General features: G+C 38.5%; 2 protein-coding genes across 2 annotated transcripts; both read left to right on the top strand.

Moving 5' to 3' along the window:
- Positions 1–271: 271 nt before the first annotated feature.
- LOC144658564 (zinc finger MYND domain-containing protein 11-like) lies at positions 272–14323 on the top strand. The gene is made up of 11 exons (XM_078519007.1): positions 272–653; positions 3660–3836; positions 4320–4409; positions 4786–4878; positions 7195–7282; positions 7786–7841; positions 7970–8047; positions 9028–9087; positions 9851–9915; positions 10148–10292; positions 10418–14323. Exons 1-11 carry the CDS (start codon positions 369–371, stop codon positions 11189–11191), a joined length of 1911 nt encoding a protein of 636 aa, XP_078375133.1. The 5' UTR covers positions 272–368; the 3' UTR covers positions 11192–14323.
- A 630-nt stretch (positions 14324–14953) lies between these two features.
- LOC144656574 (NAD(P)H oxidoreductase RTN4IP1, mitochondrial-like) lies at positions 14954–23432 on the top strand. Its single transcript, XM_078516793.1, has 8 exons — positions 14954–15536; positions 18074–18142; positions 18281–18405; positions 18966–19014; positions 20659–20795; positions 21191–21377; positions 22123–22215; positions 22848–23432. The coding sequence occupies exons 1-8, from the start codon at positions 15090–15092 to the stop codon at positions 22986–22988; spliced, it is 1248 nt and encodes a 415-aa protein (XP_078372919.1). The 5' UTR covers positions 14954–15089; the 3' UTR covers positions 22989–23432.
- The last annotated feature ends 1355 nt before the right edge of the window (positions 23433–24787 follow it).

Genomic DNA, 24787 nt, shown 5'->3' with positions numbered 1-24787 from the left:
AAAAAAAAAAAAGATTCGCGCAGATATTATTATCTTCTAGTTTCTGAGAATTAAATGCAGATTCAAAAAATATATTTCAGATTATAAACTTATTTCTTCGATTTCGTGAAAAAAGGAAAAACGCGTAGAAAAGACCGATGTTATCTTGTTTCCCTTTAAAAATTGCGTGATCTGTTTCAATACAACACAAGTTCAATTTCCGGTGTTTTTCCGTTACGTCATCGGAAGGAGATCGTGGATTCGTTCGCGCAGTTCGATAGGCTTCGAAAAGCATGCGTATTTGACGGGAGAGGGCCCGCGAAATATTCATAATCCTATGTGTTTCCCGATGACACATTGTATGGAAACAAAGTGGCTGTGTGCTTGGGATGGCAAAGTTTTCCGTCAGAAGACACTCTGATCCTTTCTACGTTCTTGCGCTGAAGGAAGCCATCGTAAAAATATCCGCTCAGAAACAGTGCCCGAACGAAGGCAGGATTGTGCGATCGGTTCTACAAGAATTTGATTGGAGTAAAGCCGAGATAGTGAAGCAGTTAAAGTTTGCGGTTAAAGATGGCTTGATTCTTCAAGTCACTACATTTTCTAGTCACGGAAGTACAAAAGGAATCCCTCAAACCGCTTATAGGATTCTTCGGAAAGACGGCGAAGATGATGTGAGTAGTTTTGGTTGTGAATTATTTTCATGATTTACAACACGCGCTCGCTAGTGGCGCAGGAAGTGATGTCCGCGACTTCTTAGACGGCTTCTAATTGTTTATGTATTATAAGCTTACTAAAGCGGGGGCGTTTCGCCGACTTGGTCGATCTCTAACTCATTTTGCCGACAGGGAAAGGCAAGATATGGTAAGAATCTTTAACTGAACGTATTTATGGCTATTTTAGGAGGGTGAAGTATTTCTGTTTAGGCAGATACACTTCAATGATTTCGACTCACCCTGACCCGACGATGCAAATTGTGATTTTAACAAAACAAGAATATTCATAACACGAAAAAATACAAAAACTCCATTGATCGAGCTCTTATGTGTATTGGTAACATTCAAGCTTTTTGTTGTTGTAAATAGTTGCTCCCCAACGAGAAAATAGTTGGTTGCAAGAGATATTTGGTATTTGCGATTCCGGCGAATTCGGCTTTCCTTTCCGTTCTATCATGCAGATGAGCTTTGTTATATTCCACGTTATTGAAGCTTTTGTATGAATATTTATTGGTATTTGTGGTCACCTTAACCCTTTTGCCGTTCAATTAGCAAGTGTATGACTTTATAAGCATCGCTAAACTAAAATCAAGGAGCGTTCGTGTTCATTTCTAAACATGGAAGGTTTCGCTTGCGTGATATGCGGTAAAATCATTCCCCAGTTTTGGTTTATAACATCACATAGCCAAATGCGTGTTGTGCTCGCTCATTTTGGATGCACAGGTTTAATTTGCTTATTCGTTACGGCTGTTAGGTTCATTTGCATATTTTTCCTTTATGATCGAACAGTTAGTAATAAATTTGTTATATTTTAAGCTTCTGAATAACCAGCAGAAACGGAAGACGTTTGATGTATAAAACCAAAACTGAAAGATTGGTATTTTAGATAATTATTCTTCTTGCCTAGTCCTTTTATGATTTCTACAGTGTTATAATATATAGTGCTTGTATTACTAAAAGAAAGAGTAAAATTTGACAAAGGATCGACGTTCATTTGTTATGTTAAGTAAATTCACTAATCCGCACTTGTTTGGCTTTCTGATCATTTTAAAATATGAAGAAACAATTAATGGCTTTGTTAAACTTGTATTGTTTAGAACAACCAGCACCGTATTCATTTACATTTCTCACCTTTTTATTGTCGTGATCAAGAACAAGATATATTTCCAATTCTCAGCTGGTTTCTTTGCATTGGAGAAATGAAACTTACTTCTTCTTTACAACAATCAGCACTTCCTTGTGCCCGTTCAGAATAGTTCAAGATTTTAAAATTATAAAATTAATGTTGTTTGGCTGGATTTTAACCTGCCACCCTGATTAATCTTGGTTTTGCCTTAATAATCTTATGGAGCCTTAAAAACAAAACTTAAGTCTATTTGCTGTAGAAGATGCTATACTACTCTTTGTGGTAGACCGTCACCGTGACTGCCAATTTAGCCTAACTTCCTATCAGACTTCAAGTCTACTGCCAACACAATGCGGGGGGCTTGAATATTTATCAAGTGGTATATCTGTACCGCATGATTGAACTTTTTTCACGTTACACGATAAAATGATCACTTTGTTCATGTAATGTTTGATTTATTTTCGAGACGTTGGCACTGTGTAATAGAGTAAGAAAAAAGTCTTGAGTGTTGCTGTCTTCTGGGAAAAAGAAATGTTTATTATCTTAAAAGGTTCAAGTATGTTTTTAGGCATTTGCAATGTAAAATGACTTGACTGAAAAGATCTTCTGACGCTCCCTAATGGGGAAATTATTAGTCGTTACTGATCGTTACTCCCTGCACGTTTGTCAGGTCATCTGTCTTAGTAATAATTAATTTGTAATGCATATAGGCATATTAGTTCTGGTGAGCGATCAGATGAGAGAAGTCCTGAAAAGGACTTTTATTTGGTGATTTATGTTTTGGCATTCTGAGCAGAATTCATCTCCTTGACTCCTCTTCTTAGGTTGTTGAAACATGTCGCCAAAACAGTCTTTTTAGGACTATTCACATCCGGGCAATCACATGATATGAACTTAGTCTACTGATACTCCTTGGTTCAAACCATTTACTGACAGAAATAATTCCTGGTAATTTACTCCGGTTAGTAATCCATTTATACTCCTGAGTAATAAGACTGGCACTGGCAGAGTAAAGTGTGTTGCTCAAGAGTACAGTACTAGGGGTGGTGAATGGTCCTTTAAAAAATGTCTCACAAAATTTTAACCAAATTTAAGGGGTCTTGTCGTCTTGAATTTTTCTTTGACGCCTTCTCTGAGTCTCATTTTTTTTTTGCAAGGCTAAAAAAGGTCTCGGGCTTGCAGAAAAAATATCAGTCTCGCAAAGTCTCGCATTTACTATTCCACATCCGCCCCTAGTACTGTTTAAAAAAACAAAAAGGCCTGCGGCGAAAAAAAAAAAAAAAAAAATTTAATAAAAAAAAAAAAGAAAAAAAAAAAAAAAAAAAAAAAAAAATTTTTCCATTTTTTAAAATTATTTAAAAAAATTTTTTAAAAAAAAAAGAAAAAAAAAAAAAAAAAAAAAAAAAAAAAAAAAAAAAAAAAAAAAAAAAAATTTTTTAAAAAAAAAAAATCTCATTTCGAAAAAGTCCTTTAATATTAAGAAAATCACTGTTTTTCAACAGTTTAAGTTCAATCAGTGTTTAGAACTAAGAAAAGAATGTGCTTAGTATATAAATGTGTATAAAATGGAAGGGCCTCAAATAATTTTGTAGAAAGAAAGTAGGGGGTAGAGGGGGTGTGGGGTCCAAACTTCCTCCTCACTGTATCATTTATGCCTGGTGTGCACCCCTTCCTTTGTAGTTTCCTCCAGTTGGTGCCTTTTATATAAATGTAAAATTTTTGTTTAATGTCATCAAATTGTTCCCTCTTTTTCCCAGTTACCTGCACCTTGAAAACCCCATTTCCTGCGGGTGATTTAGCAGTTCTTCTATATAAAAATTGTATTTTTTCTTCAATAGGATGAAATAGAAGCACAAAAGAAAAGGCTAACATCAAACACTCATGATTGGTATTGCTGGGATTGTCATAAAGCAGGGGAAGTTATTGCATGTGATCACTGCCCACGCGTATTTCACAGAAAGTGTGCGCATTCTGGTACTGTAACTAATGGAAAATGGAAATGCCCATCTTGCCAGGTAATAAGTTATATTTTTTATATTTTGTGCAGGAGAATTGGTTAGGCAGTTAGTAGATTTATACCAATGTCATATAGCGTATTTTTAACTAACATTTGTAATTTTAGATTCTTAGATTTTAACTATTATTTTTTAGTTCTTAAATGTATTATATATACAGAGGGCCACTGGTTTTTCAGTTTTTTACTGTCATGTGTTTACCCTTTAAAAGTTGATTTATATTACCAGGTATTATTATATCTGTCCGAGACAGATTAATATGTGTTTAAATTTAAATTTGTGTATTTTAGACAAAATTATACGACAGGAATAATCTGTCTGGTAGCTGATCTTAGTTTTCAGGCAGTCAGATAATCCATTGAAGCACCTAGATCTATATATAGGAAAGATTTTTGTTCTTGTGAGAAATTAATAATTATTATTGCCTTTTACAAATTACGTTTTATTTTGTTGCTGATAGCATATTGCTAATTGTGTTTATAGCCACAGAAGTTACCTGCGCTAATGTCAAACAAGACTCCTGACCAACTTGTAAAACTTCTCAAGTTTACACTTGAAAGAATGAAAGAAAAGGTACTTTGTACATACATACAATCAGGGCTGCCTTAGCCACAGAAAATATTAAGTTATGTTAAGTTATTTTCAGCAGCTTGACCAGAAGGCAGGGCTTGTTCTGTTGGGCGTGCCCGTTGGGTCTGACATTTGGGTTTCTATACCTCTGTGTCTGTGTCAACTTTCGCTTGTATATATTTCTTTAAAGTATGAACGTAAAGATTAAGCTTAATTGATTTCCCTGAAGATAGGGTCATTATTCACGCACATAGTTAGAACAAAACTTAATTGTTCACTTCATGATTTTGTTAAATTTTTTATTCTAGCCAGCAATATACTGCAAACCGAAATGTCTGTAAAACTTTAAACAACTTAGATGAGTGTCCTTCTCCTTCAGGCCAAGGAATACATGGAGCCAATTTCACTGGAAGAACACCCAGATTATGAGGACTTCATATTTAAACCAATGGATCTTAAGAAATTAGAAAAGGTGTGTAACACTTTCTGCTGGCCCCAACCCTTGATTAGTCATTATCTATATTTCTCCTCCTTTAGAGGAAGATTATTCCCAGGAAAGTTTCAGTTTCAGCAAATAGACACCAGATTAGGGCTCAAAAAAAGTCCTGCTCACTTAGCCGGGACAAGTGGATTTTCCTGCTGGGCAAGTGACTTTTCATACTCACTTACGGTACCTGATGGGCAAGGGCCCAGGCACTTGCAAGTCATCAGCTGACTGAATCATAAAAAAAAATTGTGTATTAGCTAGACAAACATGCAACTGACTGCGGCAAGAAAAATTTGAGAGCTGCTTGTCCCTAGGGCAAGCTGGAATTCAAGCTTTTTTTTCAAGCCTTGCTGAAGAAAGGCATCGGCTTCTAAACCCCTAAGAGAGGCATCTTAGATTCACATTTCAGAGACCTGGGCTCAGTTGTTTGAAGGGTGGATAATGCTATTCACCGGATAAATCACTATCCAGTGGATAGCGTGGTTTGTTTTGTTAGCATTTATCCACTGGATAGCGATTTATCCGGCGGATAGCGTTATCCACCCTTCGAACAACTGGGCCCTGAACTTCATTTCTGATTGGTTAATTAAGATAGAGAATAACACCAGACCTGCACTGTAGTACATACTGTACTGCGTTTTGCCAAGTGAAGCATTCACTGGGCCTGTGTGTGGCCCGGCACACTGCCAAGCTTGTCTTCAGGATGGTTTCTGTAACATGAAGCTGTACTCGGAGCATTGATACTCCCCCTGGGTCCCCCTGGGAGGGACTCCAGTCTATCTAAGCCCCCTCCCCCCCCCCCCAGGGGGGTACTCTGGCTTTTTAATGACGGGGATGATCGAAGGATTTTTTTGGGTTTGAATTTTTCGATTCCGGGATTTTTTGGGGTTGGAAAATTTGGCAAGTATTTTTTGGGGTACCGTAAAAACCCGAAGATAAGCCGCACCTTTTTTCCAAACATTTTCGCTCGAAAGCGGGGGTGCGGCTTATCTGCGGGGACATTTGGAAAAGGTGCCGTTAATTTTCATTAACTGATGCTAATTTATGGAAAATTATGTAAATTATTATAACATAAAACTACAAGAGAGTACCGGTCATTGCTTTTGCAAGTTTGACAGCTCCTATACTGTTTGCAGTGTCGACAATGGCCTATAACTTTAACAGTTATATTGATACTTTTACGAGCGAGAAAATACCACGAGTATTCACGAGTAAGATGGCCAATTGTTTCTTTCTCATTTTGCACTTTGATGAAAAATTTGTTGAACTGATTACGAAACTCTCTTTATGCAACAAGTTTATCTCCAATAGATGGCTCCCAAATCTCTTTAATTTGTCAATATGATAGCCACGAAACCCAAACGCCTCCATCGCCATCTTGTTTTGCGTTCTCGCCCTAGTCCCATATTTTGCGTCCAATCAAATGCCTGGTTACTAAGCTACGAACGTTCGGCGAACGCAAGTTCTTGTTGTTGTCACACAAAAATCTATGGAAAAACTGCGTTGAATGAAGAAATACCTGTCAACAAATGCCAGAAAAAGATCACCCATAATATGTCAAAGTTTGTTTTCGTTTTATTAAAGAGCTCAAATTGTGGGTAAGACTGAAGTATTTTCTGTTTCAATGTTCATTGAGTTTACGTTCGATGAAGAAGACTTCCTAAAGACTCAAGACTTTGGATTTTCTTTGATTTACTTTCAAAAAACTTTTTTTCCAACATTTGAGTTGTTAAACTCAGGGTGCGGCTTATCTGCGGGTGCGGCTTATACGCGGGTGTTTACGGTATCTTGATTTAGATAGGGGATTTTTTGGGTATTAAAAACGAACTAAAGTGCCTTGGCGCGGCCTTGGCGTATTTATGGTATGATGAATAAGCGAAACGAGCGTTCTTTGTGTTATTTTATTGCACCTCCTGGCAATTTAGGGGTAATTTGACCAGGGATTTTTTTCGGGTGTTATTTTTGGTTCAGGGATTTTTTTGGGTAATGTCGGAAGACTTAGGGATTTTTTTTGGGTCCTGAATTTTGCCTCCATTCGATCATCCCCGTCATTTACAAGCCGGAGTACCCCCGCTGGGCTGCCCCCACCCCCCATTTACACTCCTTGGTGGAGAGAGACATTGCAAGAGCAGTGTTGCCTAAGAACACAGTGAAACTGACCAGCGTTTGAACTCAGATCATTTGATCTGGAGTCCAGTTACTGAACCTCACATTTGATTATAGTTTATTTAATAACATTTTAATTTTCAAAACCTGTTTCGTGTATCAGGTTGCTTTGTGACACAATGTTTTATTTCACAGCTGGTAGATAAGAAAACCTACAAGTCCCCAAAAGAATTCAGAGAGGAGTCACAGTGGATGTTTCATAATGCAATCATTTATTTTGGAGGTATTCAATGTGTGCACATTAACAACAGAACCTTGCTTATGATCAGCAAACAATAGACCAATAATTATTTCACAATCACTGTTAGTATTAAAATTCTAACACAAGGCTTAAAATTGCGCCTAATACAGGCGTCAATGTGACTAAAATTTTCACTTTGGCGGCCAAGTCCTGAAAATTGGTCGCCAAATTGGCGACTAGTTTTGCACAATCGATCTCAAATTGCATCGGATCGCTTAATTAATTTATCAAAAACTGCATAATTCGTCAAAAAATAGCACAATGTGAGCAAAGTACACAATAACTTCTTGCTTTATCTAAAGATCTTACATCTCAGCTAAATATATTAATTTTGAAGGTGATTTACCGATACCTGTCAGAAAACCTCTGATTTGGTTTCCATTCAAGCAACGTTATTTCGGACGGGCAACTTCCCTTTTCAGTTTCAACCTAGCCACACAAAACATTTGATTTCTAATTTGACTTTTCTTATCATTTTCTTGCAGATGATGATGAGATGACTGATCTTGCTGAAGCCATCATGGAGGATTGTGATGGAGAGGTTAGTGATTAAAATATTTCTTGCTGAGTTATTGACAAGGAATACTTGTTGCTAAATACTAAGAATGTTTTATTATGTTGCTAAATTAATATTATTTTTAATTGTTTTTATTATCGTCCAATTCTTAGCTTGAAGAAATGATCCGATGCCCTGATTGTTACTTGATGTCCAATACACGAACCAAAAATTGGTTCTGCAAACCATGTGTGAGTACTGTCATTTAAATGGTATACACGTATGTTAACAATTACTATTATTGTACCAGCACAAGATACAAGATGGTAGATCTAACCTGTGAGCCTGTGAGTTGCTTAGTGCCTCGTTGCCTATAATCATCCCATATTCAACAAGCACAACAGGAATAAAAATTTTTTACCATATGCAAAAACTGAATAAGGCCAGCTGTTTCCAATTTTAAAGTAAGGCAATTTTATGTGTGTGGTATAATGGCTAAGATCCATTGGCTGCTATGCCAATCCAAACTCTGGAAGTGCATTATTCAGGGCTTCAGGTTTCATTATTTTCTACCGCTTATCTTTTTAGGTGTCCCCCTCTTGTTTTCTTTTGCTTGCCAGCTTTTTGCACTTGCCCCCAACTACTTTGTATTAAAAAATTTAGTGAACTACCTTGTATTAAAAAATTTATATTCATCTCGTATCCTAGCTAGATATTCCAGTTCTACCCACACACACACACACAACAAAAAAAAAAATTATCTACTACTGGTTTCGATGCGTCCCGCAGATAACAACAGGATAATGTTAACTATGATTAGTTCATCTAACTATAAAAAGCTGCGATAAAATATGTAGAAAACTTTGTTAAAAAACGACGACGTTTCGACATTGAGCTATTGTCATTATCAAGTGAAAATGAAAGTTGATGAAAAGTGTATAAATACTAGGTAAAAACAAAAAGTTTCGCACGGATGGAGTCAGTCTGGGTGTTGAAGCTTGGATTCCTTTCCTTTATGTACAAGATTACGTAAACGAGGAAATCAAATTTCCTTTTGGCACTTTCGGAGAATGTGAAATTGGCTATCTTTGAGGAGGCTTATGTCCCCATGGGCTGCCAATGTGATATTGCAGTTTTTCATAGTTAAATGTTTTGAAAAAATCGCTTCTTATTCGATTACATCCTCATACTTTGAAAAGAAAGTTTAATTGTAGCATTTTTTTGTACTTAGTACTTTCCTCACGAGCTTGTCTGGGCAAAGATGACAGGGGAACCACCATGGCCTGCTAAAGTAAGTTAACTGATTACAACATGCTATAAGTATTATTTGTTTGCAGTGTGATTTTTTAATTTGTTGGTGTGCCTGTGTCCTCGTGGGTGTCCTGTGAAGTGTGAACGCAGGCGGAGTTTTAGTTCCTTCATATTGTCAACATTCTGAATTAATTATTTTGAGCCTTGCAAACACTGGAATTGAGGGTAAAAGGTAAACCAATTGCAACAAAATTTAATTTGACATGGAGGAAAGGTCCTAGTTTTAATGCTTTCTATCAGAAGGATAGTTTTGATTTATTTTTTTTTAATGTTTGTTCCATTCCGTTGGTGCTGTATATAAAATTATGGGCTTTCATACTTTCATTTCACAAGTCCACCATGCCAGTGGTTTAGAACAGCAGATTTTGTATTTTACAGAAAACTTAGACTGAGTGCCATACAAAGGAGCTAAAAAGCTCTAAAACGCTTGTCTTAGGGACGGACCATTATTTTTTTGGAGGGGGGGGGGGGATAAAAAATATTGAAAAAAATTGTTTGCAGGGCCTGGAAAGACAAAATAAATTGTTTGCAAACACGATATGTATAACAAAAAATAGTAAGAATTTCGAAAAAAAATGTTTGCAGAGGTGCATAAACTAAAAAAAAAAGTTTGCAGAGGAAAATTTTTCATCCCCCCCCCCTCCAAGAAAATAATGGTCCGTCCCTTACAAAGTTAGAAATATCTAAGCCAATAAGGAAGTGTAGTGTGGTTATTTAAGGCATTCGTTTGACTTTTGTTTCAGATGCTAAGCTGGAGTGAAGATAACACAAAAGCTCTTGTTCGATTCTTTGGAGTTGCTCATCAAAGGTACATTCGTGACTTTAACGTTTTTTAACGATATAACGCACGTACGATATCACGTACATACCGAATCACGCAAAACCTTATCACGCTCTCGCTCGAATAGAGACTTAATATAGCAGAAAGAAAGGGGAATTAAGGAAAACGTCGAGGAGAGGATGGGTGCATGTTTTAACAAGAGAAAACTGTAGTATCACGCGTATCATGCTGAAATGTCTGGTTTTACGTTTACCCACAGGGCCTGGGTCGGCCGGAAACACGTCATGCCAATCACAAGCAAACCGGAAGTAAAGAAACGTTCCCAGAGATGGGTCCAGGCAAATGAAGAGATGAAAGAATATCAGAGACAGCTTGCCCTGCTTTACCCTGATGCCAAGCCACAGGTATTTGGTACTTCTTTGTTTTGTTTTGTTTTTGAGCTCCCGAGCCGTGGTTTCTCACTGCCGGTACCGTGAAACGTAAAATCAGCCAACACAGGAGCCTTAATTGACTTGACTGTCTGTTGCAGGAATCAGCGCCATCCCCTAAAACCGATAACAAAGAATCCCAGACTGATGCGCTGTTAAATGAAGAAGATAAAGAAAAGATTAAGCAGTTAGAGGAACAGGTTCTTCAACAAGAAGAGGAGATTAATTCGCTGAAGGCAGATCTGAAGTGTGAGCGAGAACGCGCCAAAGAGCTGGTCGAAGGAGAAAAACGAAAGAAAGAGGAACAAGACCAACGAGTGTTGCGTGACAAGTCTGTCAGTGAACAAAAGGAAACGTCTGAGAACTGCAGCAGTAGTGCCGCAACTATTGACCTGTCCACGACAAGAGACCAGTCCAATGTTATTAAAATGTTACAGGACGCGCTTGAACGGGAGCGCCAAGAGAAAAAAGAACTCATCGAGAAAGTTACGCGAGATTCGCAAAAGAACCGAGAGCGTGACATTCAACAGGCCGTGAAGAGAGCTGTGAACAAGGAAAGGCTGGAGCGAGAACGAATCACTGACGAAGCAGTGAAGAAAGCGGTGGAAAAATGCAAACAGGACAGAGAAAGACATACTCAAAAAGCGCTGCAGATGGCTAAAGAGGAGGCTGAGAAGTCAGTGCAGGAAGCAGTTAGCCTGGCCAAGAAGAAACAGTGGTGTGCAAATTGTCGGGCTGAGGCATTTTATCCGTGTTGTTGGAACACAAGTTATTGTACTTTGGAGTGTCAAAAGACGCACTGGTGCACACACAGGTTCCATTGCATGAGGGTCCCGTGTAACTGCAAAAGAGATGGACCTATGACGCGTTCATGACGTCACAGTCAGTTTCGGGGGATTGCCGTCTCAGTAAATTTGCGTAAGACGTTACCATGGTAATGCGCGCGGGTAGTCTGGGAACTGCAATGAATCGCTATATTTGTGATAACGGTGATGTAACAAAGTTTGTTTGTACAGTGTTTATTCCGTATCTTGTACTCCGAGATCCCCGATCATACTGACTTAAGTTGCGAAGTTAATTTGATTATGTTTATGTATGGGCGGGATATATAACGAGAAAACTCAGTGCAACCCTGATATAACGAACAAACTTGCTTGGCATCAAAGGGCCTCCAGTCTGTGGAGGCCCTTTGTCTCCGGTCGTCACGCAATGCCTCCCAACCGTGACGACCAAATAACGGATGCGAAGAAAACTTTACATAGGCTCACTGTAAATTCCATTTAAAATACGATTATTGGAATACTGTTCGTAGGGAAAAAACTCACACCATACTCGAGACATCGAACAAGTCGACTTGTTGTTTGTTGGGGGCAGTTCTAATATTCTTTAAAAGTGAAAACTGGTCAAAATAAGTGAAGTTTTGTGGGGGTTTTTTTCGGAGTTTTGCTTCTAATTAATTGAACAGAGGTTTAGACATGGTTTTCGTTCGTTATATCAAGGCTGCACTAGAGTCGTTTTGGGCCTTTACGTTCATGTTAGTCATAAAGAGTGTAGCAAATGTAGGTTAAAGTTAATTTATCGAATTAGATGCTCATTTATGCTTGCTGGGATTTTTTTAGTCATTGGAAAATGGCTTCATAAATTCCGACTTCCAGGTGTAACATATAGCTAACATGTACATTTTTGTTTTGTTTTGCTTTGTTTTTGTTTGTTTGTTTCTTAGGTTTTTCATTACCTTGCTGTTCAAACAAACAGATGTCGCTTGTCATTGGCAAAGCTTCGCGATTTTCCCTTTGTTTAACATCTTTTGCAGAAGAATTCCAATCGGCAAGTGTACGCTGTTTCGGTTTCTCAGACAAGGAAAACTTTCTCGGCTGGTTAACTTGTTTAAGTTGAGCTTGCAAATAACAATACTTATGAAGACCCAAACAGAAAATTAGGTGAACGTTTTCTACAAATGGTCCCTATGCTGAGAAAGGTCTTAGTTTTTTTTAAGGTTTTGTTTTCCTTTTTTTTTAACTAGGAATGTATATAAATTGTTTGCAAGCCCATAAAATTCTCTGCCCTTCATAATGGCAGGCGGCAGTGTTATGCTATGGGTGCAAGTGTGTGTCAGTTTTGACGTGAATTAATTGTCGATTTAAAAAATAGTTTCCATGCAACGCGATAGAAATTTAGCACAGGATTTCAGTTCCAATTTAATTATAGCTTCAACCTCGTTTATCAAAAGAGCGAAAGGGTTCTGCGTTTATCCTTTAAACATTTTTGCAACCGATAAAACTCAAGAGCTTACGTTTTGTACGAAATCGTTGTACACCCAAAATATCTATTTTTATGATCCTATCGAAAGCAGAGATATGTGTAAATATACCAAACAGTTTGTGCTATAAAATTGTGCCAAAATTTAATGTCAAGCTGGAATAGGGCTGCAAACGATTAAGGTAAACGTAGCTAGTTTTGATACAAGTTTCAATACAAGTGCGATATTTTTAAGGTTATTATCAGAGGTTTGACGCTTTAGATAGCATTTGTTTTCTATCCATCCAAATTGTACAGTTGTTAAAGTACTAAGTCGTGATCAATGTTAAGAGCAAATTTTTCTTGCAGGTCAACAGACATGTTTTACAGTGTCAGTTCAGCTGCGAGAATAAATAGATAGATCAATTTTCCCTTTTTTGAACAGCAACTTTATTTGCGTGACCTGCATTGATATTTTTTAGGAAAAAATAGACACCCATCACTTTAAGGGTTGCAAGAGTTGAGAACGTAATCGGAAACTTAACGAGCAAGTGTAAAAAAAAAGCTGTCATGTTATGTGAGTCAATGGTTTTGTATAGCTTATGTGCAGCGTTTTAACATATCGGGTGTCCGGGACATCAGAGGTTGTATTTTCATTTAGTCACAGGATGCTGAATTAACATTATAGGGTTTCTTGATAATTATGGTTAGTCAATTTTGCTATGGCTTTACTTACAACATTAAACAGTGGCATATTGACTTGTCAGATGGCCCGCACTTAGCGTGCAACCTTATTCGAGACTTGCTGATTCAACATTAGGCCACAATTAAAGTTTTCTTTTTAAAATAAGTCTAGTTAAGTAATGCGAATAATCTTGAAAAGTAGAAGATTGAAAATCACTTAGAACCTCTGATGTCATTTTCTGTTCATTTGTATTCTTTGTTATCAAAAGAATTGATTGTAAGTTTTTGCACACCAGAATGTCAATTCAAATTAGCTATAGTTATACCGTAACTCAGAACAGAGCGAAATATACCACGCCTGCGTTCAAGGACGTGACTCGTGTCTGACGATCGAAAACGAAGGACTGTCGGAACGCTGTCGTGTCATATTCGTCTGTTACTGAGCTTACGAGAATTGCGGGCTCAGGTTACTCTGATCGAGCCGAATAAGGGTATTTGGAAAACATGTAACGTATGGAGTTTAGGATACAAGTGATAATTTTTTTGCTAGGGATTAATTTTAAATCGAATTTAACTTATGCATAATGCTTGACCCAGTGAAAAAGTTTGCTTAATTGCTAGTTTTGAAATCTTAGTATTTATAAGTAGTATTTATTAATAGTAGTATGAAGGCACGTTTCGTTAGAACCGCTACTTCCGCGTTTGGCTTGGCTCTTTATATCTTTTAGTCTTTCGATATTCAACGTCATACACGCTTGTTTTGCTTACACCAATCAGAACAATGTTGCTGCCCTCTTCGGCCAATCAGGCCCCTCGCAAAGCACACTCGTGACTTGGCCAAATATTCTAAAATATGACTTTTCCCGCGTTTTGTCGCCGGTGCACTTTTTCCCGTACTTGCCTCCGATTGGTAGTTATACGTATTCCCGCTCTGTTACTTCTGCTACCAGTTCTGATAGGTTTATTGTACAGTTTTCCGCTCTTTTGCATCATAGTAACACGAATTCATTGCCAAACCAGCAAGTAGCAGGTAATACATACGAGTGGTTTTTGTTTGCAATAAATAAAGTTAGTCAACAAATTTACATTATTTGTTACAGATTGATTATAGCCTACAGAAAGGGGGTATTAGGGTGCCTAATAAATGGCTTTTTACAGCAGTCAGGGTGGGGTGCGGCGCGGCGGTTCGTCTCTGTGACGTCACTTAACATATTCGCGTTTCGGAAGAGAATGGAGTGCTTGCAGGATTAGGACTACGTCGTAGTGTTTTATGAAAACAGGAGCAATAATCGGCCCGCGAGCACTCAGTTTCTCTGATTTAATGACTGTTCATTTTTTTGCGAGGTTTAAGGGGGGTGACTTAGCCTGCAGAAAAGGGAAAAATAAGCTGCCAGTTCTGCAGGCTAAGCCGAGGGGAACTCGTCACTCAATAAATTTAAAGACCTGTTTTACATGTAAGCAAAAACAAACCTTCAAATGACAACTATTTTCTCTACTTTCTCATTGAAAGTGTTTAACGTTTTTGTCACTCTAATGTAAATCAATATATACCCACCCCCCCCCCCCCCCCCCCCCGTGCTCCCCGTCTCGCTTGCCTAAATAATTACCTCCTACCACCCGTCCCGCCCCGTCCCATTTTTCGCTTCCCGAGTCCTCCCGGAACGCTCTCCACAAGGTCACGCTGGAGGGACTGGTGTCTAGCGAACCACATTAAAGATGGCGGACGTTGGTGCTTGTTAGGAATCGTTTTCGCCAGTTTTAGAGCGGCAAACTTTTCTCATACTCGTCATTACAAAGACAGTATACAAAAGACAGTATACATGCGGTATTAGCTAACGGGGACGACGAAAGATGTTCCTCAAGTGTGTCTACCAGACATCCTGCAGAAGATGTTTTGGTCTGAGCTTAAATTCTAAATGTGCACTGCAGCTTGCTGGATTTTGTTCTTGGAAACCAGCGTTATGGAGATCTCAGTCAAAAACGTTTTCACGTTCACTTTCTACTGCGCATTCAATGGAGGCATGGAGCATTAATGAATATGGCTCGAACGACGTATTGAACCTTAGCAGACAGCCTTTGCCAAGGCTTAGAAAGGCAACAGATATTTTAGTTCGAGTTCACGCGGCATCTGTTAATCCACTTGACTTCAGAATGAGAAGCGGTTACGGACAAACTCTGTTAAATTTGTGGCGTAAGCTGGAAAAGGTGAACGAGTTTCCACTTATTTTAGGGAGGGATTTCTCAGGTGAAGTGGTGAAAACAGGACGGCTGGCAAGAAGATTTAAACAAGGGGATCAGGTGAGGTAATATGGGCATTCCATTTTATATCCACCCCCCCCCCCCCTATTGATGAGGTAAGTCAAAATTTACCCCTAAGAAAAAAATATCAAAGTGCCGACATTAAACCCCCCTTCATTAATAATCCGATTTTTCATAACCCCTTAAGAAAAAAGCCACCTTTTTCCTAACCCCTTCAGAAATATTTGAAAGATCAAAGAATGCCGACAGGGCTACCCCCTCAGAAATGACTTTCAGAGCCACTTTCGAAACTTTCATCTTGAAGGGGCTGGGGGATAAAAAATGGAATGGCCCTATGTGTTGTGTTTTAAATTTATTTAAGCTTGTCTTTGGTTTACAATTTTTCAAACCAATTTGATTTTTTTTGTTTCATATTTATTAACATAATCTGAAACAATGGAGAAGAAAAATAAGACGTGTAAAAAATTTTAAACCAAAGATAAATTTTTTAAACCACATCATATGCACCTATCAGTGTTAAGCCAGAGAACTTGGAGGAAGGGGAAAGGGCCAGGAGGTCAGGCACAGGGAAGGGATTTGAACCAGCTGAGATTTTCTTTTCAAATGCCCTTCTTGCCATCTCATCCCCAGAGGCCGTGATCCTTCTGGTCTCTGCCAGAGCGGGACCTCTGGGCTAATCTGAAAGCCTGCCACAAAGACTACAGAATCTGATTGGCTGTTGAAAACTTTTTCGTTTCACCACAATCTCCAGTGCACACACACAATCAAACCGGAACCAGGATTTCCTAGTTCCGGTTTTGGATTAGCCTAGAGCCTCTGGGAACGGGAACGGGAACGGGATTGCGCTTGGAGCAATTATGGATGGCCAAAAGAGTCCTATATGTCTGAAAATTTTAGAAAGTGCACTAAAATGGTCGAAAGTCAACAACATGGGCAGATAAGTGCTGTCAAACCCTTGTCAATTTAATACTTTGGCACTGAAAGGAGGCAGAGTATCTCACCAAGGGCTGTAAATTATGGATTCTGCTTACAATTAGGCTGTTCAGGACCGAACATCCATATTTGTAGCCATTATATATGTACTTGTTTAGAGCTAAAAACACTCTTGTACTGTATTGGCAGTCTCAAATGATCAAGCATGAAAATGGTATCTTTTAGAGGTCAGAAAGTGCTCATGCCATGCCCAGATTGCTTTTCTTTAGGGATTCAAATTTTCTGATAAGTACCCCCATCCCTTGTACCACAGGCAGACCACCCTATGTGTTCGTGGTTAATACCAGGTAATTGTTCACTTAAGACGAACAATAGAAATATGTTGAAATCTATGAGAGTTACGAATAAAGCTCTGAATAAAGCTCTGAAAACTACATTTATAAATGAACCTCTTTCGAAATATTTCAATAAAGGTGAATTAAATGTTAATCTGTTCATATATGTGTGGTGTTTTTTCGCGATCTGGGCCGTATTAAGCGTTTTTTTCGTATGTTACGTTCGGCCGGTGGTCGGTAATAAGAGAAAAGGAGACAAGGTAGGCAACTGAGCGGCCGCCAGCGGCGACCTCCTCCACTTCAATCGGGAATTAACGCTAAAGTTTAAAAATTCTCACCTTTTTTTCTCCGGCCTGTGATCAAATACATGTTTTTCCATATCGTGGCCAAGTCTGGGCTTCCTCCGTCCAATTTTCCCAGAGAAAAGCGAAGCTTAAGTCCTCCATGAAGGTTTCTCAACATGATCTGTAGCAGACAGCGTGACCAAAGGAATTCCAAGCATGTGGCTCATTTAAAATCAGCCAATCAACGCCTTGCGATCGTTGCACATCCAAACCCCAACCCGGCCCGGCACGGGAGTTTTGACACTTCGTAGAAGGCACCGAGAAAGAAGAATTCATGCTCGCTTTTCCGTTTTCCATCTATTTACGTTCGTGACTTTCTGAGAAACTCGCTCAGTATTCCAGTTTCGACTGGCTCGTAATGGCTCGTATAATTCAAAACTCACATTCGCTGTTTTCACCGTTCCCATAATACATCTTGTTTACCCCCCAAAATTTTTGCATAAGCATTGTTTTCAATTTCTCTTGGGATTTACAGTGACGTGCAATCGTCCCCAGAGAAATGTAAAACAATGCTTATGCAAAAATTTTGGGGGGTTATTTAAATAAAACAAGATGTATTATGGGATCGTGAAAAAAGCGAATACAAAAAAAACGCTTAATACGGCCCAGATCGCGAAAGAAACACCACACATGAACAGATTAACATTTAATTCAACTTTATTGAAATATTTCGAAAGAGGTTCATTTATAAATGTAATTTTCAGAGCTTTATTCAGAGCTTTATTCGTAACTCTCATAGATTTCAACATATTTCTATTGTTCGTCTTAAGTGAACAATTTAACCACGAACACATAGGGTGGTCTGCCTGTGCTTGTACATAATAATTATGGAAGTTCTCCCTCTCCCAGGGGAAGGGGGTATATTGAAATCTTACTAAGGAGGGAGAACACTTACAAATCAATGACCATGTAATTTGTTATCTTTAATATTAATAATTTGTAAATTTTTTTCTGGCCTGTTTAGGTGTGGGGGACTCCAAGTGTAATTGCTGGAGGAACACATGGAGAATTTGTAGCTGCAAGCCAAGATGAGGTAAATTGTGAATTCATTTACTCTAGCTACCTTCATAAAATAAATGAGAAAACTTTAAATAAAAACACCTTTTTTAATGTAGTCTTACCATGTTAATCCTTTAGAATATTAAAATAACTATTAACTGTCACACAGTAGATATCTATCAAGCCTTCCAATTGGATGCATTCTGAAGCGGCATCTCTTCCATATGTAGCATGTACAGTTTGGACAGCTCTTGTTAGTAGAGCAGGCCTTAAACCTAATCGCTGTCATGACAAACGGTAAGTACATCACACAGAAAGGGTTGTTTAGGATACAGTTTTTTCAGTTTTCGCTTTTACCAAGACTGTTTACCATTTGCCAAAAGAACCTGACTCACTGGAGTAACTCTGAATAATGATAAGGTTCTTTTCAAATTCAGTCATGCAACCAAAAGACGTTTGGCACTTACCAATGAAGTTGCCAACCCAGTTATCCGCGAACATGGCTGAAAGTGGGAAAAATGTACAGACCTGGGTATTTAAGAAATTTTTGACATTGCATTCCAAATGGAGAAAGAGTACCTCGTGAAGTACCTCATGCATGAGGAGGTCAGCTCCACAATATCTTAAAATGATCCCCATATTAATTTGAAATGACAGTCAACTCCTTCTTAACGGACACCTCTCTAAGACAAACAGTTGGGGCCGGTCCCAACAGTGTCCATCTTAGAAAGAATTGACAGTACCAGTTTTTGTTTTGTGATCAAAGATTTCCTGTATTTTTTTGTGGCTAAATGGTAAGCACTTCAGATCTTTACCCTTGTTCTCATGTGCCTGTTGTTGTTTGTTTTTCTTCACAGTGTTCTTGTTTTAGGTGGTTCTGGTGGGATTGGAAGCTTTGCCATCCAGGTATTATTATTATAAGAGTCTTACAAATGTGCGAGGCAGCAAGGTGTGCGAGGCAGAAATCCCTACTCCAAATAAAAAGGCTAACTGCAAGCTTAGCTAACTGAAGGCTAACTGGAGTGCTATTTAGGCCAACCAGAGTGCCATTTAGGCCCAGGGGGGGGGGGGGGTACTCCCATAAATTTTGGATAGGGGTGTGCCGCCAAGTTTCTTGAACCCTGACCCTATTTAAGGATAAAGTAAGCGAAAATTGATACCCTTTTTAAGGCCCAAAACCGAAAAATGACACCCTATTCAAGGGTAGGAGAAGGGTTCCGTGACGACCCAAATAACGGCTAACCGCGCACGGCAATTAAGACACAAATCTTTATAAAATCGCTTTTCTAATACCTGAACAGAAAATTCAGTTTTAAGATATCTTTTTTTCGTTTAGCTGGGCGTTTATTTTAGCTAACAGAATTTAGGTACCCTATCTAAGGATCACACTGGAAACACATTGCCAAAAAGAGCAAAAATGGTGCCCTATTTAAGGACCCAGAACCTCAAAAACCATACCCTATCGGGCGGCACATACCTATATAGGCCACATATGGGAGTAACCCCCCCCCCCCCCCCGGGCATTTAGGCTAACCGGAATGGATCACATGCCTCGCTGCCTCGCACCTTGTGATGACCTTTAATTTTTAACTAACAGTGATCTTGTGGATAAGAGATAATGTGACCTGTGCTAAGATAGTGATCTTTCTCTGAATGTAACGCCATAATCATGAGCCATGTAAAACAAAGCTGGTCAGACTGTTCCTGCCCTTCTTTTTTCCCCACATTTTTGTGGCATTTTGCTTAATAGTATAGCAATTAAATAACACCTATCCTTGATGTTGTTTCTGGTACTAAATATTTTTACTAGAAGTTGCAGAGTTTTATATTCATATCCTCCAGTCTAAATGTATAGTGAACACTCATTAGTACCGGTAATTTAAAAAAACTTGAACAGTATTGAAATGAGATCTTTTAACAGTTCTGAGATGTCTTGCTCTATGACTTCTACCCAAAGATTTCTTCTTTTGAGGCTCTTCCAGCAGTCTTGGGGAACGAGGGAACACTGATGATCAATAATAATTATTTCCAGCAAGCAATAGATATTTTTGGACTCTTCTGAGGGAACAAGAGATATCTCTTACTAATATTAATGGGAACTCCAATGAAAAATCTTGGGAATAATTGAACTTGAATTTGAATTTGGGATTTAAAGGGATCAGGGGAACATGCATCACCCCCTGGGAGTGATCAATACTAGTGTCACATGCCCTGTTTAACCTCAGTCTCTGTTTTTCCTGTAGTATACATTGCCCTATCTTACAAAACATGGCTTAATGGTTTCTTTGGTATGGTATACTAATGCTTCCAGCTAAAGTAGTGCTAATGTTCCTTATGTTTCTCAATCCCCCCCCCCCCCCCCAACTCCCCCTCTTCACCTATCTGGCATGCTTGAATCACAACCTGCGAGCATCAAGACACTCCAGCTACTCTTCCACACCAAAGCAGTAGTCTTATCAGCTTGGAATAATTTGTTAAAGTAGGAATACTTTGCAAGCTCAAACACAGTAACTGCATAGTTGACTTGTTTATATTATAACATTTCATTAGTTACTGAAGGCCTGGGGAGCTTACGTTGGGAGTACATGTTCAGCTGATGCTGTAGATCTTGTTGCTGGTCTTGGAGCAGACCTTGTGGTAGATTACAGTGCTGCTAGTGCAATGGAAGAACTGGCAACATCTGGAGGGTAGGAGTTTTGAATCTCTGGGTTTTGTAGCAAGACAGACTCTAATTGAATTGATTTGACATTATTTTTTCACCCATATCATTGGCTTGTACATTTCAAGATAGATATTTAAGGAGGCAGCATGGGCTAGTGGTTAGGTCCCGGGTTCAAATCTTCCTCCGCACCACTTGATGGATTTGTCTTCGGTGGTCCCGAATTCAAATCCTGCATGCTTTGTTAATAGCCAACTGGTCAGCCTCCTGCCAGCTGAGATTTTTAACAAGTTTCTGTTCGATTTATAGTATTTGTTTCTCTATTTACTAATACAGTGTCCTCAATTAGCACAGCAGTGCTAAATACATTGAACATTGACACCTAAATAAAGTGACTTAATATTGTTTTTGTTTTGTTTTCAGTTTTGACGTTATCCTTGATCCATTTGGAGGAGATATTGGGGAGACATATGCCAGGCTGTTATCCAAATGGAAAGGTTCTATGTTTGTAACACTTGCACCGCCTGTTCTTAGTAACACTGACAAGCTGGGTGCAAGTCTTGGACTGCTGTCTGCTGGACAAAGCTTTACTTCAACTGCTTTTCAAGAGGTATAGTACGGTGTTTAAATAGTACTTATTATGTATTCAAGCTGTAAAGAAAAAGGGGTGTATCTGACAGACGATTTCAATTGTTGTTATTTTTTTTATTGTATAGTCACTATGTTGTCACTTAGAAGGAAACTGCTACTTTTACTAATGGCACTTTTCAAATGAAGTTATCATCATCGTTGTCGTTGTCATAGTAATCATCATCATCATCATCATCAGTGTGGCCCGTTTGACTTCCATACCCAACATTATAAGAAGGTTGAGTTTCTTGTTAGTTCTCATTGAAAAAAACAAACTCTTCTATATTCCAATTCCATCTGGAACTAGATGAAGAGCCACTCTGTGGAAATGCTACTGCAAATTGAATAAAGAATGACTAAATGATCCAGGATAGATTGCAAGACAATCTTGCTGGGTTCTGCCTCGGGGTCCACTAGCATAGCTTAATTATTTAATTAATGAAACTTACTAGATATAAAGTGGAATTTACATCAATGACCGCATGTTACACCACATCTAAATCTTGTCTAATAAACATTGCTTCAATTAGTCCTAAAAACCAGGGCTATAATTTAATTATTTCACTGCAAAATTTTTCTTTATTCTTTTTCCATTATTCCTCTTTAGCACCCCAATTATTATACAATAAATAATACCAGTTGACAGTTTCACCTCAGCATTGTGATGTTTTGCTCACTGCTGTACCAGGTTATCTGTTAATGACTGCTTTTATTTTTGTCTGCAGGCTTTGTGTGGTGGAAGTTTGGTTTTGTGGGGTTTCTTTAGCCCTAACGGTGCAGCCCTAGATCACATCCGATCTCTCTGTCAGTCTGGGAAGGTATGTAATAACACTGTTGTCAAGCATTGACAATCTTGATATCTGTTTGATCAGTGCTTCTCAAAATCATTAATCATTCATCAGTTTGAAACAAAAAAAATCATAACCCTAACAGAGGTTTGGAGACCTGGTCTTAATAAGCATAAATTTTTACGATTTTATTTCTCTGTTTACTTCTTACTTTTTGTTTTGATTGAGGAGATAATTTATGTCAATCACTCGAGACAGTGTTTCATCGGCTTACCAAACACCTCGAATTTCGTCAAAAATGCTCCACTGCACATTGTATTTTCAACTGTATTCTCGTTGTTTGGATATCCTGACGAAAACTGTCTCTTGTGTTTGATATATTACTTATAAATTTGTTCCATGAGTTTATGAATCAGTTACCAAAATCTGCAAAGGTAAAAACAAAACAAAGAAATATATAATAGTGATCAGTATGGTTCTAGAAGAATCTACTAAAAAATAATAACATATAACTAACTTTTGAGTGAGGAACCGAGTTGGGGATAAAGTTAGGAAGCTGACTGGGTGACTGAATGCAGCTGTGACAGTGAATGCAGGGGGAAGAAAGTAAGAGTGTTAGATCATAATGTATGATTTACCTCCTTTTTTTCTTTGAATTCCAGATAAAACCTGTAGTTCAAGAAGTGTTTCCTTTCTCCAAGACTAATGAAGCTTATGCTAAACTTGAGAGTGGCCATGCCAGAGGAAAAATAGTAATCAGTATGATTCTTGAAGAATCTGCCAAAAAGGAACATTCAGTTTGACGGCCGTTGCACTTAGATGCTGTCATGTTACTCTCTATCAGGAGTTATTCGACAAACAAGTACCATGGTCTGCTTGGAATGAAAACCGAACAAGCAGAAGGAAAAAAATATGAAGATGATTTATATTTACAAACCCGTTCTGAAGCCTATTGTAGCAAGTCGAAGTGTCACAGGGTGTAATGGTCACTAAAAAGTGAAAGAATCCTTTCTCGAAGATGTGCGAAAATGTCGTTTACAACATTATCACACCGTGTTATAATGTAATAAATGACATTTTTGCAGGAACTTATCCCATAAAAATTGCCATAGTTTTTCAATTTTGTGTTTGTGTATCTAGGAATCTGTCTCGAATCTCTCATTTCTTGTTTTCTTGAGGCTTCAATCGGTTTGCAAGAAAAAAGTCTGTGTAAAGTGCTATTTTTCAATAAAAAATGCTGGACATGATGATATCGTCCCTTTCTGTTTATTAGCATTTTTCTCGGGCGTTTTAAGGTCAGTGCCACTCCAATAGCCTGCGTTGCAGCCGGACATGACACAAAATCCTCGTTTAGGGACGGACCATTATTTTTTTGGAGGGGGGGGGGGGGGTGAAAAATATTAAAAAAAATTGTTTGCAGGGCCTGGAAAGACAAAATAAATTATTTGCAAACACGATATGTATAACAAAAAATAGTAAGAATTTCGAAAAAAATATATTTGCAGAGGTGCATTAACAAAAAAAAAGGTTGCAGAGGAAACTTTTTCATCCCCCCCTCCAAGAAAATAATGGTCCGTCCCTTAAACTGTGCGAAGCAATCTAGTCTCCAGCAGAGTGGCGCTGAGTCCCATTACCTTACGGCCCTTCCCCCCTTTTTTATCGTGTATATGAAAGTATTTTATTCTTGGCTGATTTAAAACTCAGAAAACTGCTAGCACAGCTTGGATGCCTTTTAACATTTTCAGTATTAGCATAGGGTGCATTCCTTTGGGATGATTCGGATCAGGATCAATGATCCAAGATCACTACAACCTCTGTATATTGTACCATTTATGTGCAATACAAAACAATGTTTGCAATATTTTTTAGAAAAGAATAAACTGGTGAATTTAAAGCCTAAAGCTCAGAGTGAATCTGTGCATGCTGGAGAGAGACGGGCAAAACCGATGTTATGATCACAAACCACTGAACTAAAGGGACTAGGGAGGAGGGGTCCTGTGGCATGCTTCCCCGGGAAATTTTTATTTTTGGGCCTTCTTAAATCGCTAGTAATAAAGTCGAATCCCGATAACTCGAACCTTCAAGGGAAATCGAAAAAGGTTCGAGATATCGGGAGTTCGAGTTATCGAGGGTAAAATTAGTAAGAAAACGACCTGATGGGGAATCGAAAAAAGTTCGAGTTAGCGGGATTCAACTGTACATCTAAAACTGCTGACATCAAAGAAAATTTATCAATTTATACTGATAAATACCACTGAGGGTTTTCTTAAAACTATAACAAAGTTAGTGTATAAATAAGATGACCCACCCCTTATGTGCAGATCAAAATTTCATAACCCACCCCTTTTCGAGGGCTCAAAAATTGATACCCGACCCCCTTCCTGCTCCTTCCCACGGCACGCAATGCATGTAGAAGCAAGCGCGCTGCACAATTGCACAAGGGAGTCTTTAATAACTTTCAGGAAATAAGTCAAAAACTAAACTTGATAAAAGAAGCTGACAACTTGTGTGTTAAATTAAGTTATCCAACTGCGGAATGAAGAGAACTGGCACAAGAAACAATGTTGTAACAATACACGGGAGTGGTGGGGGTAAGCGAAAC

The sequence above is a fragment of the Oculina patagonica genome, chromosome 6 (genome assembly GCF_052425735.1).
Source record: "Oculina patagonica isolate OP01 chromosome 6, crgOcupat, whole genome shotgun sequence".
In the NCBI taxonomy this organism is placed as follows: domain Eukaryota; kingdom Metazoa; phylum Cnidaria; class Anthozoa; order Scleractinia; family Oculinidae; genus Oculina; species Oculina patagonica.
This window is presented reverse-complemented; position numbering and strand designations above follow the sequence as displayed.